This window comes from Xenopus laevis, chromosome 1L (genome assembly GCF_017654675.1).
Source record: "Xenopus laevis strain J_2021 chromosome 1L, Xenopus_laevis_v10.1, whole genome shotgun sequence".
NCBI lineage: Eukaryota > Metazoa > Chordata > Amphibia > Anura > Pipidae > Xenopus > Xenopus laevis.
In genome coordinates, this window is record NC_054371.1 from 120,379,026 (window position 1) to 120,393,611 (window position 14,586).

General features: G+C 40.1%; 1 protein-coding gene across 4 annotated transcripts in view; it reads right to left on the reverse strand.

Annotated features, from left to right (window-relative positions):
• The window catches only part of LOC108713395 (survival motor neuron protein), a 31,977-nt gene that overhangs the window by 2,293 nt on the left and 15,098 nt on the right, over window positions 1-14,586 (reverse strand). For 2 of the 4 annotated variants that reach the window (XM_018256589.2, XM_018256592.2), the window contains 7 exons: window positions 9,661-9,732; window positions 9,367-9,585; window positions 7,758-7,952; window positions 5,340-5,570; window positions 4,564-4,743; window positions 3,368-3,436; window positions 3,095-3,241 (listed from right to left, as the gene is read on the reverse strand). In XM_018256589.2, coding sequence (XP_018112078.1) covers window positions 3,095-3,241; window positions 3,368-3,436; window positions 4,564-4,743; window positions 5,340-5,570; window positions 7,758-7,952; window positions 9,367-9,585; window positions 9,661-9,732 — 1,113 coding nt within the window. The remainder of the gene's footprint in view (window positions 1-3,094; window positions 3,242-3,367; window positions 3,437-4,563; window positions 4,744-5,339; window positions 5,571-7,757; window positions 7,953-9,366; window positions 9,586-9,660; window positions 9,733-14,586) is intronic. The other 2 variants (XM_041562766.1, XM_018256600.2) reach the window with 2 other exon arrangements.

Consider the following 14,586-nt stretch of genomic DNA (forward strand, 5'->3'; position numbering starts at 1 on the left):
GTTTAAGCACTCCCACGCAGTAGTATCCACCCAGGTGCTACTCCATGCCGTTCATATATAAGTCCTCTTGTATAGGAATGCACACTGGGATTTAAGTAAAATCTTCAATTTTTATTAAATCATAATGGTAAAAGAACACAGGTCAACGTTTCGGTCCCCTGCTTGGACCTTTATCAAGACCCAGATTCAAGTTTAAAATCACTTTAAATAGATAAAAACATGTTGATTAACCAATCACTATACAGCCTCATTCTGGAGCATATCGTCAAACACAATTAACTCTTTTGTAACTGTTCTCAAATAGCTTAACTAGCTGAGTATGCAACAGAAAAATAGAGAAGGCCACATATTATGTTGAAACTGTTACAGGCTTCATATGTTACAATGTAGATCCTTATCTCTGATTGAGGAAACAAGAAAAAGAACAGTGTTCATTTAATCCCCCTGGTGAGAGCGTGTTGAGTTTTCTTATCCAGAAAACTTCTCGTTGAAGTAATGCCCTAGATCTGTCACCTCCTCTTCGAAGAGGGGGTATGTGGTCAATCGCTATATATTTAAATGTTGGAAGTCTGTGGCCCATTTCTAAATAGTGTTTCGCTACAGGTTTTTGTGTCTTACCATCCCTGAATGCCACACTTATAGCGGATCTATGTCCATCCATTCTCAATCTCAGCATTAGATCTGTTTTGCCAACATAGGAGAGACCACAAGGGCATGTCACTAAATATATCACGTGTGTTGTCGTACACGTTATATGATGTCTGATAGTAAATCTTTCTCCTGTGTGTGGGTGTCTGAAACTAGTGCCTGGACTCATGTATCTACAAGAGGTGCAGCTGGGACACCGAAAGCAACCAGTTTTAACATTAGTAAGCCAATTTTTGGTTATCTTTTGATAACATGACAAGGGATCATTTTTAACTAACATGTCCCTCAGGTTGACCCCTCTCTTAAAACCAACCATTGGCGGCTTTGGTATTTTTAAAGATAGATTGCTGTCTGATTTCACTATGTTCCAATTATGTTTAATACTCTCACAAATTTCCTTAGACGCATCACTATAAGTGGTGCTAAAAATCATATTAGGCGATTCTCTCGCTCTGGGAGTTGGATTGGCAACCCTGTCCTTCGCTATTGTCAATGCTCGATTGAGTACTTTAACAGGATAACCTTTTTGTCTAAAACGTGACCAAGTCTCCCCAATTTGTGTGGTTCTGCCATCCTCCTCTGTGTTGTTTCGTAAAACCCTGCAAAATTGAGAAATAGGTAGGGAGTGTTTGGTGGCCCGGGGGTGATAGCTGTTATAATGCAATAAAACATTTTTATCAGTTTTTTTACGAAACAAAGTATAACCCAAGCGTGTGCCTCTACGAAACACCTGCACATCGAGAAAATTCACATAATTTTCGTGTATCGTAAATGTAAATTTTACAGGGCTAGGTAACCCGTTCAAAAAATCAACCATATTGTTGAATTCCTCAAGGGTACCACTCCAAATTATCAGCATATCATCGATGAAACGCTTAAAGAACAATAATTTTTCACCAAAATTTTGCATGATATAATTTTTCTCAAATTGGTGCATATATAAATTAGCATATGCTGGAGCCATGGCCGCTCCCATCGCTGTCCCGGAAATCTGCAAGTAATAATCATATTCAAATCGAAAATAGTTAAGTTCTAATGTAAGTTGTAATAATTCCAGGATAAATGGGATGGGAGGGCCATTATAGGCATTAAATTCATGCAAAGAACGTCTCACCGAGTCTATGCCTTCATTGTGTGGAATTACAGTGTATAGACTGACTACGTCCATACTGGCAAGCAGTACAGGGCAATCTCTCGGTAATGTTATACAATCCAGGCATTTTAATAAGTGGGGAGTGTCTTTTAAATAGGTTGGAATATTTTGGACAACAGGTTGGAGGGTATTGTCAATGTATTTACCCAATGGAAACAATAATGAGTCTCGACCAGAGACTATGGGACGTCCTGGTGGGGTGATTAAACTTTTATGAATTTTTGGGAGGGTATATAGAATTGGACATACCGGATGGTCAATGGTTAAATAATCTCTATCCTGTATAGTTATCAAATTCAATTCAAAGGCCTGTTGTATAACATTATCCACTTGCTTCTTAAATTGGATAACAGGATTGCCAGACAAATGTTTATAAACAGACAAATCGGATAATTGAGTCACAATTTCATTGCGGTAATCGGCATAGTTCAACAACACCACTCCACCCCCTTTATCTGCAGGTCGAATCACTATTGAAGAATCCTCTATTAATGTTTTAATAGCAATGCGTTCCTCTTTTAACAAATTATCCCGAAACTTGTGTCCAGTTATGATATGCTTTATTTCTTCATCAATAGAATTTTTATACAGCTTAATTGCCGGGTTAGTCAAGGGGGGCACATACATGCTTTTCAACTTCAAGGGAGGACATGCCTCAGACAAAGGTTCCATGGAATTAAATTGTTCCTTAAGTGATAAAGATCTGCACAATTTAAATGTATCTATTTCAAGGTCCAGCAATTTAGGACGAAACATAGGAACAAAAGAGAGGCCCTTACCGAGTAATGTAGTCTCCGCTGGTGTAAGAGAATGTGTAGAGAGGTTAAATATTGGTACTTCTAATTTTTGCGTGGGCGGCCTCTTCTTATATATATATATATATATATATATATGAAATCTGGTATTTTTTTCCAGAAAAGGTGGTAACCCTAAACTACATGTTGCAGTTATATAAGTAGTAGGAAGGTCAGATGATAGACATTTTTCATTAAAGGCACTGGATATCATGACCATAAGGCTGATTTACAACCATAGGCGTTGAAGGAAAATCTGTTGGTTAAGTATTCATTCTGGAGGTATAGATTTCCCTTTTCAATAGTGCAGTTGCCAATAGCAACAAATCAACTGTTAGTTGATCTATTAACGTTGAAAGCAAAGGTATGACTGACTGCTAGTGGCAACTGCATTTTTGCACATTATAGGGTGAACATACATATGCTTAGTGGGTGTTCTCTAGCTATATAGAACAGGAAGGAAGGAAAGTTATAGAGATAGTGTGAATGTCTGAGTTACCTTGTAGAAGCCAGTGTGATACCCAGTCATATACCAAGCCATTAGCATACAGGCTAAAACATCTTCATCTTCTTGCTCATCCTCATCATAATCCCAGTCTGTGCTAAAGAAAGGAGGTGGCGGAGGAGGAGGGGGTAATGGTGCAGACTGGAGGCAAAGGATGGGAAAAGGAAAAATAGTAACTAGGAGCTTTGAATGTATTCACAGGCGATGGCAGGGAATGATGGTGGTTACGGACGGCAGGTGGTCGGTCACATGAAAGATGTCACTTACCAGAGACCATTTGTGCCATGCTGGTAGATGGGCCCTCACAGGAGGAGGAGGTGGGGGCCAAAAACAACCCTAAAGAAAATAAAGTAACAGGTAACCAACAAAACTGATATACTCATCAGCTAATCCTTTTTTCTTTTTTAATTATTTAAATAACATTACTACAAAGGATTTCCTCATCTGGTTCAGTTGCCTGTAAAACCAGCCTTTTGGCCTCCCTTATTAATAAGTAGTACAAGAGAAGAGGTATGCTGACTATATTATACTGTACTTATTGGTCATATCCCTCGCTGGAGTGGAAAACCATAGGCACTGATCTTTCACTGCAATAGAAGTAATCTAAAATCACTTGTTACTGCCTGATCCTCATTGATATCTCACAGTGAAAGACAGGGAGCCTAGACAACTTTTTAATTAGACTTGGTATGGGTTAAGTAAAGCATACACAACATGTTTCAATATATTTTTTTTAAAGAGAGAATTTATTTAGAACAAATATAAAAACACTTCCAAAAATGCTTTTTAAAAATGACAAAACTATTGGTTGGGGTTAAAAATTAGGATATTAAATAATATACCTCTCAAAAACAACAGTTGCAAGAGCTTACTTTACCTTCATATATCCAATCACTGGCATAACATTGCTAAGTGTTGGATATATGGGTATGTTTAAAACTGCATACAAAGGAATGCTCCACTCTTTGTGAAATATTATGTTTAATTAAATATGCAAAAAAGAAAGATCTTCTTGGAACTAAAACAGCACTTTGAAATAAACATAAACCTCCTAAAGGGATTGTTCACCTTTGAATTAAAGTTTAATACGTGGTAGAGATTGCTATCCTGAAAAAATTTGCAATTGGCTTTAATTAAATATTATTTGTGGTTTTTGAGCTATTTAGCTTTTGTTTCCATCAGCTTTCCAGATTGCAATTTCAACAATCTGGTTGCTAGGGATTTGAATTATTTGCTGCATTCTTCTCTTTACAGCTTTTGAATGGGGATCACTGACCTAAACACTGATCTAAACAACAAATGCTCTGTAAGTCTAAAATGTTATTGTTATTGCTACTTATTATTATTTTTATCATCTTTCAATTTCGGGCCCTCTCCTATTAACAATCCAGTCTCTTATTCAAATCAATGCATTGTTCTATGGTAATTTTGACCCTAGCTACCAGATTGTTGAACAGGCTTACCTTTGGGGGTGGAGGAAGAGGTAGTGAAGGAGGTGGTGGGGGTGGAGGATGTGGTGGTGGGGGAGGAGGGAAGGTATATAGCCAGTCAGATTTTTTTCCTTGTTTCCTCCAATTTCGTGCAATATCAGGGGATGAGGTGGAACTTCTGCATGTATACTGCCAATCAGTGTCCTCCTCATCCTGCCAAATAAAACATTACATTAATCAGCTATCCAGTGCTCCATGTGCCATACAATTTACAGTTAAGAGAAATGGCAGACACCTTACACTTTGTGTTCTGCAAATGTCAGCACAACACACTACCATGTGTCACCATGTGACATTTTGTCTGTATGTGACAATGTTACATATAACAGTCTGAAAACCAAATCATCTTTAGAAGTTACTGTAGTTTTTGCAGTCTGCTACTCATGCACTAAACCTCTGTATCCTAGGATATTGCTATAGATCCAGGAGCTGTCTCCGTCTACAGTCTTCCCCACTGCCAGTCACAGAGGTACCTTTCCCTTTTATCATCATGCCTTGCCTCCTCCTGGTTACTGTATCAGATTTTCTCCATCAACAAAAAATCAGTATCTGTCCACAACAACCCAAGAAGTATCCTATTCTGTCTCCTTCCCCTTTAACAGTGCTAGAGGAAACTGGTATTATTAATACTTCTAGTCTCATTCCACCCCAGTATCAAAGTACAAAGATTTGATTTCCTCCTTTTGTCAGCCTGACACATTACAGGCACAACACCCCCAATTCAGCCAAAGACATGTCAGGCTGTGTACCCCTGAGCTGTCCAGTCCTAGACGTGCAGGACTCGCCTGCTTCTTGCTGCGACTGCGAGGAAGGGCACTGGTTGGGGGCATCAGCTCAGCCAAATTCTGCACCTCCTCATTCTTATACCCCTCATACACCACCACACAGGTGCCCAGCACCTCATCCACTGAGCGAATGATAGCAGAATAGATCTGTCCATCCTCAGACCACTGCACTGAACAACGATCACCAACTTTCCACTGTATAAAAGAAAAACACAGATGACTGTGCCTGTCAATAAAAAGATATGCATAGATTCATTGAAACAAAAATGATAAACAATCTGAACAAGTCAGTAGATTTATGTAACCTGAAATATCTATTGTGGTGCTCCATATTATAATTACATAGGTTTCTGGCATGTCAAAATAATAAAGAAGCTTGATAGAAGGCCAATGACGGCTTAAAACACTTCTCTTGCCCAGGGTCTAACCATATGTTTGAAATAAAGGACGTGCACTTGAACTGTTTGGTTCATTGTGATTGGATTATTTCTACACTAGGTAATTAGTTTTATCTGTCAATATGGCTTGTGTAAAAAATTGTGTGATAAAAAAACCCAGTCGCATGTCACATTGTGTGGACTGAATTTTATAGAGAACACAACTGTTCCCATATTCATTGCCATAAGGAAAGTCAAGGTCTGAATCACAATTCTTCCTGGTTTCTCTGACTGGCTCCCTTACTGCCTCTCTTAATTTTGATAACTGTAATCTGCCTGCTCACTTTAGACTCCTCCTTTTTGGCTTGTCTGAGTGATGTGATTTCAGAATACATTCAAATTTTAAAAAGTTTGGAAGCACGAGGAAACTTCGGGCGACTTTGGAAAATAAAGCGATCCGACTGCCATCCCGGAGATTTAGAGTCTAGCCGGCGGGAAGGCAGTTTAGGGAGATTAGTCACCCAAACAAAAGGGGCGACTAAACCCTCCCGATTCTCCACATGTGTCTCTGCCCTTAGGCTAGTGGCAGATGGGGAGATTAGTTGCAAATCAACAAATCTCCTCTTCTGAGAGCGATTACTCTTCCCTCACGAGGCAACTTTGGGCGACTTCGAAAATCTGAAGCAATCCCTCCAGCTAAAATACGATAAGCCGGCGGGATTGCTTCCGATTTCCCAAGCCGCCCGAAGTTGCCTCGTGAGGGAAGGCAGTACGAAGAGATTAGTCGCCAGCAGAATAGGAGATTTGTCGCTGGGTGACTAATCTCCACGTCTGCCACTAGCCTTTGGGTGAGGACTAATGGAGCTACTAGTAGCAGCTACTTGTCACAGCTATAACATGCCAGACAATACCCTACCATAAGCAATGCAAAAAAACTGCCTCTGCTAAAACATACATAGAGACAGTTATCGGTATATTATCGGCATTGTCTATTGTCAGTGTCGGACTGGCCCACCGGGTTACCAGGTGGGCCCAGGTGTTAGTGAGCCCTTGTGCTGCTAAAAATGTGGGCTATTTCATTGCCATTCCCTATTTCTATGAGAACAAAGAGGCTACATAGATGGAATAATAGATTATATTATGTAAAGAAAAGAGGAGAGCAAGAATAATATTACTGAGAGTGGGCCCCTGGTCTACGGTTTTTTCGGTGGGCCCCTGGTGTCCCAGTCCGTCAATGTCCATTGCTTTAGCTGTTATAAGTAGCTGCTACTAGTAGCTCTGTGTATTTTCACCCTTAAGTAGTAACTTGTACTGTAAATGGACCTGTTTTTGCAGCTTTGAACTCTAATTTAGGTTCCCAACCTTTGTTCCCAACTATATTTATAGCTCTAATCCAACTTTTCATCTCATCTTTCCCAATATGACAGTTCCCTTACCACTAAACAAGAAGACCACCACCTCTATACTAAACAAATACTTGTTTAAACCCTCCAGTTGGTGACCGCTGATCCATCTAATTATTAACCTCCAAGATACCATACTACAGGTATGAGATCTGTTATCCAGAATGCTCAAGATCTGGGGTTTTCAGATAATGGATCTTTCTGTTACTTGGTCTTTCTTACCTTAAGTCTACTAGAATATTATGAAAACATTAAATAAGATTAGACGTTAGACCTTCTGACATTTTACAACTTCTGACATCCAGGATCACAACTCACAACTGCCCCCTAGGCTCCAGCAATAATGGATTAATTGATATTGATTGTCTTTCACTCTAACACACTGTATTGATTTAAAAAAAACATGCTATTTGGGAGTTTCATTCTTGTAATTCTAATATAAAAGTTCTTTACAAAAGTATCAGCACAGGTTAGAATTACATATCTGCATTTTTATGTATAAGCCCTTCTATTGTACAGCTTTGCAAATCATGTTGTCAGCAGATGTAATCTGTCTACCATAGTTGCTGATGTAGTGGCTCATGTGAGGAATTAGCACTCACCTGTCTAACAGGGGGGGTACTATCCTCACTACTCCCCACTGATACTATTTCATCCAGCTGGTGTCTTTCTGTATTTCCATATCCATTATATTGTACCACACATGTCCCAGTCTCTCTCTCAATGGATAAAACTGTTGCTGGATATACACATCCATCCTCTGACCATACAGCACTGCAGGCATCCCCTAATTTCCACTGCAAGGAAAGAAATGAGAGAGTTAAAGGAAAATGAACCCCCCATGGCGAAAAGTCCCCCCCTGCCTCCCCCCTGCTAAGTGTTACCTCAGAATTGTTTACCCTGTATGATTACTGAGCGCACATGCAGCGTGAGTGCAGCAGAGCTCACAGACACGCATGTGCCGGAAAATGCCGAAGGGAAGAAGACCCGGTGATTACCGAATCGCTGAAAGATGTAGTCCTTGAGCTCCGCTGAACTCAATCTGCATGTTTGATCAGTAATCCAAAAGGGGATACAATATTTGGGTAACACTTAGCAGGGGGGAGGCAGGAACGGGAGCCAGCAGACGGTGCCCGTGGGAACTTTTCACCGTGGGGTGTTGAATTCTCCTTTAAAGGAGAAGGAAAGGCATCTAGCATTTGGGAGTGCCAAATGTTAGGCACCCCAAGTGATTGTATTGACTTACCTGAAACCTCCGGCTGGTGCTCCTATCAGCAGAAAACTGCACCGGCCCGGGGTTATACCAGTGAGCTCCACGGAGCAATCCTCTTGCGGTGTCTTCTTTATTCAAATTTCCCAGGGGCAAACGCATGCACAAATAGCTGACTTTTTAGTTAAAGTTTGGCTTTTCGTTCTAATGCGCTGCCGTGAGAACGAAAGAGGAGGACGGAAGAGGATCACTCCGTGGTGCTCACTGGTATAACCCCGGGCCAGTGCAGTTTTCTGCTGATAGGAGCACCGGCCCGGGGTTTCAGGTAAGTCAATACAATCACTTCGGGGTGCTAACATTTGGAACCTCCAAGTGCAGGATGCCTTTCCTTCTCCTTTAAGGTTGCTATACACATAGAGAGCCTCTCTTGAGGTGGCCAATATTGGGCTGATCCGAGTGTGGGCCCTAGGGCCCAATGATCAGATCATACAAGCGGTTGGATCACAATTTTTACCTCTGCCCAATCTACATCATTTCGGCCAGATCTCTATCAAGGAAGCCCGTCGGAGGACCCCACACACAGGCCAATAAGCTGCCGACTCAGTCTGTCTGCAGCTTTTATTTGCCCGTGTATGGCCACCTTAAAGACAGAGATTAGCTGTGGTACAGTTACATTTGAAAGAAACACATGACAATCTAATAACAAGATAATGACACAGTAGGAACCTTAAACAATTAATATATTTTTTCCATAAACAGAAGATTAGTGGATAAAGCCGAAATACATCTGAATGTAAAGTTATATTTAGCTTTCTTTGAGAATGTAAAAAGCTGCAGAATCCCAGCAGCAAACTGGCATTTCTGCTTCTAAAATTAGCCAAGCATTCTCTTTTTATAGTTCTTACTGACTAATATATTTGTGCTCAATGTAGAGAACCGATTATTGCTCTTTACGAATGGCCAGGCAATACAAAGAGAACAGAACTAGTGATGGCATTTACTTTTGAATGAAGGGGCTGAGAGGAGGAGAGAGACGAAGGATGGATGAAAGGAGGAGGTGGTTGTGCCTTCTTTTTCTTGTTCCACTTTTCAGCCTCCTCTTTTTGCATGTCCTTGTGGCCCTCTCTGTCCCATTCTGTTTCCCGATTTGTTTCCCGCTTGTCCCCTGCAGCAGAGGCCCCCTCTTGTCTCCTATTCTTGTCACTGCATCTTAACATGTCCTGTTAATTAGCAGGGAAATTAGTGCTCAGCCGCTTTGATATCAAGGAAGTAATTGTAACCAGAGAGAGTCTTACCTGGAAGGATTTTACTGCCTTTTCATATGATTTAATGAGGGCAGCATCATCCCACCCATCAATATCTTCGCTCTGCAGGGAAGAAAGCAGAGAAGAGATGCAATTTAATGTACCCTGAGCAACTCTATAAAACAGCTTTCACCTGCTGCTCATAAAAGAAAGATGACAGAAATAGAACTCTGACTGCCTCTTACTACACAGCCACTGTACTATGGCAGGGATCAGTAATGTGTGGATCTCTAGGTGTGCAGAAATGTATCCCTGCTTTTAATTGGAGGGGAATTACAGAACAGCATCAGCCGACATGCAGCAAATGTTACAGCACTAACGGAATGGATGTGAAGCGAATTTTGGTGGTTCTGATATGGAGGACACACACTGCACTATCAGTGATTGGTGCTCATGGTTTTCATTTCTTCCCTTCTGTGAGTATTTACATTTTGACATAAGGATGTAACATTGCTGTACCTCGGGTAAGGCATATACCCTAGACAACAAATAAAACTGCACCAGGTGTTGGATGCTTACTTCAAATTCTAATGTATTGATGTCTAGAAGGAATTCTCACCCGACTTACATATGACTCATACTTACAGACATTGGCTGTCACATACTATGGTTTGCTTGGCCTTCTATTAGTATTTAGCTTTAATAAACCAGAGCACAGAAAGATAGAAATACATATGCACAGAAAGGTAAAAATAAATACTAGGTTAAGACAGACATCTGTCTAAAGGTGGCCATACAAGGGCATACTTTTATCGTTCTGCGATGAATGATCATATCGTTAAACAATCTGACGATTATTTTACCATATGATACGCCATCCACGGAGAATGATTATATGAACAGATATAATCATATTGTTTGCCAAAAGAAACAAAAGATTATACATCAACACATAATGCGATATAAACTTGTGGCGGAAGGAGGGTGTACAGCATACAGGAAGTAATGTAAAACAGGTGGGTGGTTTGTGGCCGGCCAAAAGTTCCTTAATGTACGGACGAACGTTGTTCAACAAACGTGGTGCTAGCATTGTATATACTCGAGTATAAGCGGAGTTTTTCAGCACCCAAAATAAGCTAAAAAAAGTCTACCTCGGCTTATACTCGGGTCAATTGTGCATTCTATTAGGTGCAACTTTAAACTGCGACCAAGCGCATTATGGTACCGTGGCTGTGTGATCAGCACATCAGTTCAACAGCACATCAGAACAGTTGAGCTCTCCAGTCTCCCAGGTGGCACATCATACCTAACTTGAGGATTTTACTGGCTGGCCTGCTGCAGCATCACAGAAGTTGGCCCAGGTACTGACAAGCTGCTGCATTTTTCACCCTAGGCTTATACTCGAGTCAATACGTTTTCCCAGTTTTTGTAGGTAAAATTAGGTACCTCGGCTTATACTCGGGTCGGCTTATACTCAAGTTACTTTCTCCTTCCCTGCTCCATGCAGACATATGGATTTATGTCTTGCTATGGTATAATAAACTTCTTTCACATATGAGGTGATATTCCTGCAGTCAGTACCAATTTGTTTCTTTACATAGTTCATATGGTTACATATGAAGCTTTCAGCAAAGAACATTCGGGTGCTACAATCCTGACATTCAGGATTTGTTCTTTGTTCTGTATATGTTCGTTGGCTTGTGCTACTACGATCCTGACATGCGCAAAGAGGGATTTTATCCCTGGACGACTAACATTTTTAAACTCATCCGATCAATTTTGCGAACGACAATGTTGAGACGATCGTTCGTCAGACGATCGTTTGTCCGACGATTGTTCGTACACCATCAACCATCCGAAAGGTTAACAATATTATCGGAACATTCTGAAATGCCCGTGTATGACTGCCTGTATTATGTTGGAATATAATCAGTATTGGGTCCACTTTTATTTAACTTGTTCATTAATGACTTAGGGGAGGGTGTTGTAAGTAATGTATCAGTGTTTGCAGATGACACAAAATTATCCAGCCCAATTAATTCCATCCAGGATGTGGCATCCTTGCAACAGGATCTTGACAAACTGGCAATCTGGGCAGCTAAGTGGCAAATGAGATTCAATGTTGATAAATGTAAAGTCATGCACCTGGGATGTAAAAATATCCAAGCCACTTATACCCTTAATGGGACTGCACTAGGCAAATCCATTATGGAAAAGGACCTTGGAGTCCTTGTAGATGATAAACTTGGCTGTAGCAAGCAATGCCAGTCAGCAGCATCAAGGGCAAATAAGGTCTTGAGCTGTATTAAAAGGGGCATAGAGTCACGGGAGGAGGGGGTCATTCTTCCACTGTATAGAGCACTTGTAAGGCCCCATCTAGAATATGCCGTACAGTTTTGGTCTCCATCACTCAAACAGGACATTATTGTATTAGAGAGGGTACAGAGAAGGGCAACTAAGCTGGTAATTGAAGGTATTGAAAATCTTAGCTATGAGGAAAGACTCGCCAAATTGGGGATGTTCACGCTGGAGAAGAGGCGCTTAAGGGGTGATATGATGACTATGTATAAATATATAAGGGGATCATATAACAATCTCTCTAATGCTTTATTTACCAGTAGGTCTTTCCAGCTGACACGAGGTCACCCATTCCGATTAGAAGAAAAGAGGTTCCGCCTAAATATTCGGAAGGGGTTTTTTACAGTGAGAGCTGTGAAGATGTGGAATTCTCTCCCTGAATCAGTTGTACAGGCTGATACATTAGATAGCTTTAAGAAGGGGTTGGATGGCTTTTTAGCAAGTAAGGGAATACAGGGTTATGGGAAATAGCTCATAGTCCAAGTTGATCCAGGGACTAGTCCGATTGCCATTTTGGAGTCAGGAAGGAATTTTTCCCCCTCTAAGGCAAATTGGAGAGGCTTCAGATGGGTTTTTTGCCTTCCTCTGGATCAACTGGCAGATAGGTAGTTAATAAACAAAAAAAAAAAAAAAGGTTGAACTCGATGGACATGTGTCTTTTTTCAACCTTACTTACTATGTTACTATGTTACTATGTAAATAGAATGTGTTATCAACTTACAGTATCTCTTCAGATGTGCACTCTTTTAAGGAAGAGAATCCAGGGAAAGTTTCAAAAGTATCAATATGGCACTTGTTGTAAGTTCTACTGGGCAGGGACCTCCTACCTCTTGTCTCTAACATTTAGCAGTTAAGCTTGAATGTAACTGTATTATGTATTTATTTTTATTATATTGATTCTGGTTTGCTCAGTTTATGTATTGTGCTACTATACAGTGGTGTGTACAATAAATTATATATAAATATAATAAAAAATATGCATATATTATAGTCAGGAATCATTCCTCTATGTTAGGGTATGCCTGGTAGCAACCACTACAAGTTTAAGGGGGGGGGGAACTGATTCTGAGGAAAAAAGCAGCAGAGGGTGCAACAAATATCCTCTAGGAATTTGCCAATGGATCTGGAGGAAGTGTGCCTCAATGTCCATAGTGAACACCATGTCTGGCAATGAGATGAAACATTTTTACCTGTTAAAGGAATTGTTCAGTGTAAAAATAAAAACTGGGTAAATAGATAGGCTGTGCAAAATAAAAAATGTTTCTTATATAGTTAGTTAGCCAAAAATGTAATGTATAAAGGCTGGAGTGATTTGATTTATAATAAGTCAGTCAAAACACTACTTCCTGCTTTTCAGCTCTCTTGGTTTACACTGACTGGTTACCCTGGCTACCATGCAGTAACCAATCAGAGACTTGAGGGGGGGCCACATGGGTCATATCTGTTGCTTTTGAATCTGAGCTGAATGCTGAGGATCAATTACAAACTCACTGAACAGATATGTACCATGTGGCCCCCCTTCAAGTCGCTGACTAAATCAGAGTTATAGAGCTGAAAAGCAGGAAGTTGGATTCTGGCTGTTTTATTAGACATCCAGTCACTCCAGCCTTTATATATTACATTTTTGGCTAACTAACTATATTAGAAACATTTTTTATTTTGCACAGCCTATCCATTTACCCAGTTTTTATTTTCACACTGAACTATTCCTTTAAAGCTGCAATAATAAACGTTCTTTGTGGTGGAGAAAATGGCATGCATGGCGTTATACAATGAACTGGATAATTATGCAGGTTTGAAACAAAAAATAATAGTTTTATCTCCTTTAATGATCACCCACATTATAGGGTTAGACACAACACACGCCTTCCATTTAATCGACAACATACTTATCACTACACTTGTTTCCACTTATGTAAACAGATGTACGGATTTTTCCCAATAAAAACACTGTGTTGAAAAGGTTTCATTCTGGATTGACATCACACTGTATGCACGGTCAGTAATCTAATAATCAAGGCTGCAGCAGCAGATGACTTTGCGTGGGTTGGCTGGATCTTGTTCCCATAATTGGTAAAGATACAAAAAGGAAGCCAATGACGTAAGCTCATTGCTCAACAAGGAAATACAACTAAAGAACAGAATAGGAGAAACTGTATCTGGCACCCCTGCATCATTAGTGTACATGCAATATCATTCTAATCCAAATGACAGTCATAAAGCAGACTTACTGCCAGTTGAATAGTGAAACCCATTTTCTGTGCTGGCTGAAAATGTGCTCAGTGCATTAGCTCATTTCTAGCTGAATGGAAAGATTAATTGACCTACCTTTAAAACCATGTAAAGGAATATCTTTTAGGTTCTAATTGGGTCAAATTAGCTTTGGAGTATGGATATTGTAAATTAATTCTTTTAATCGCTCTTTGGGAGAGGATTGTCTTCACTACTCTACCTGATGTTATATTTGCTGTACAGATTCATATTAAAGGGGTTGTTCAACCTTAGGGGGTTATTTATCAAAGTTTGAGTTGTTTTTTTCTGGGAAAATTTGAGTTTTCAAGGGTAGTTTTCAGTGGGTAAAAAAAAAAATATTTTGTGATGTATTATGCTCCAAAGCTG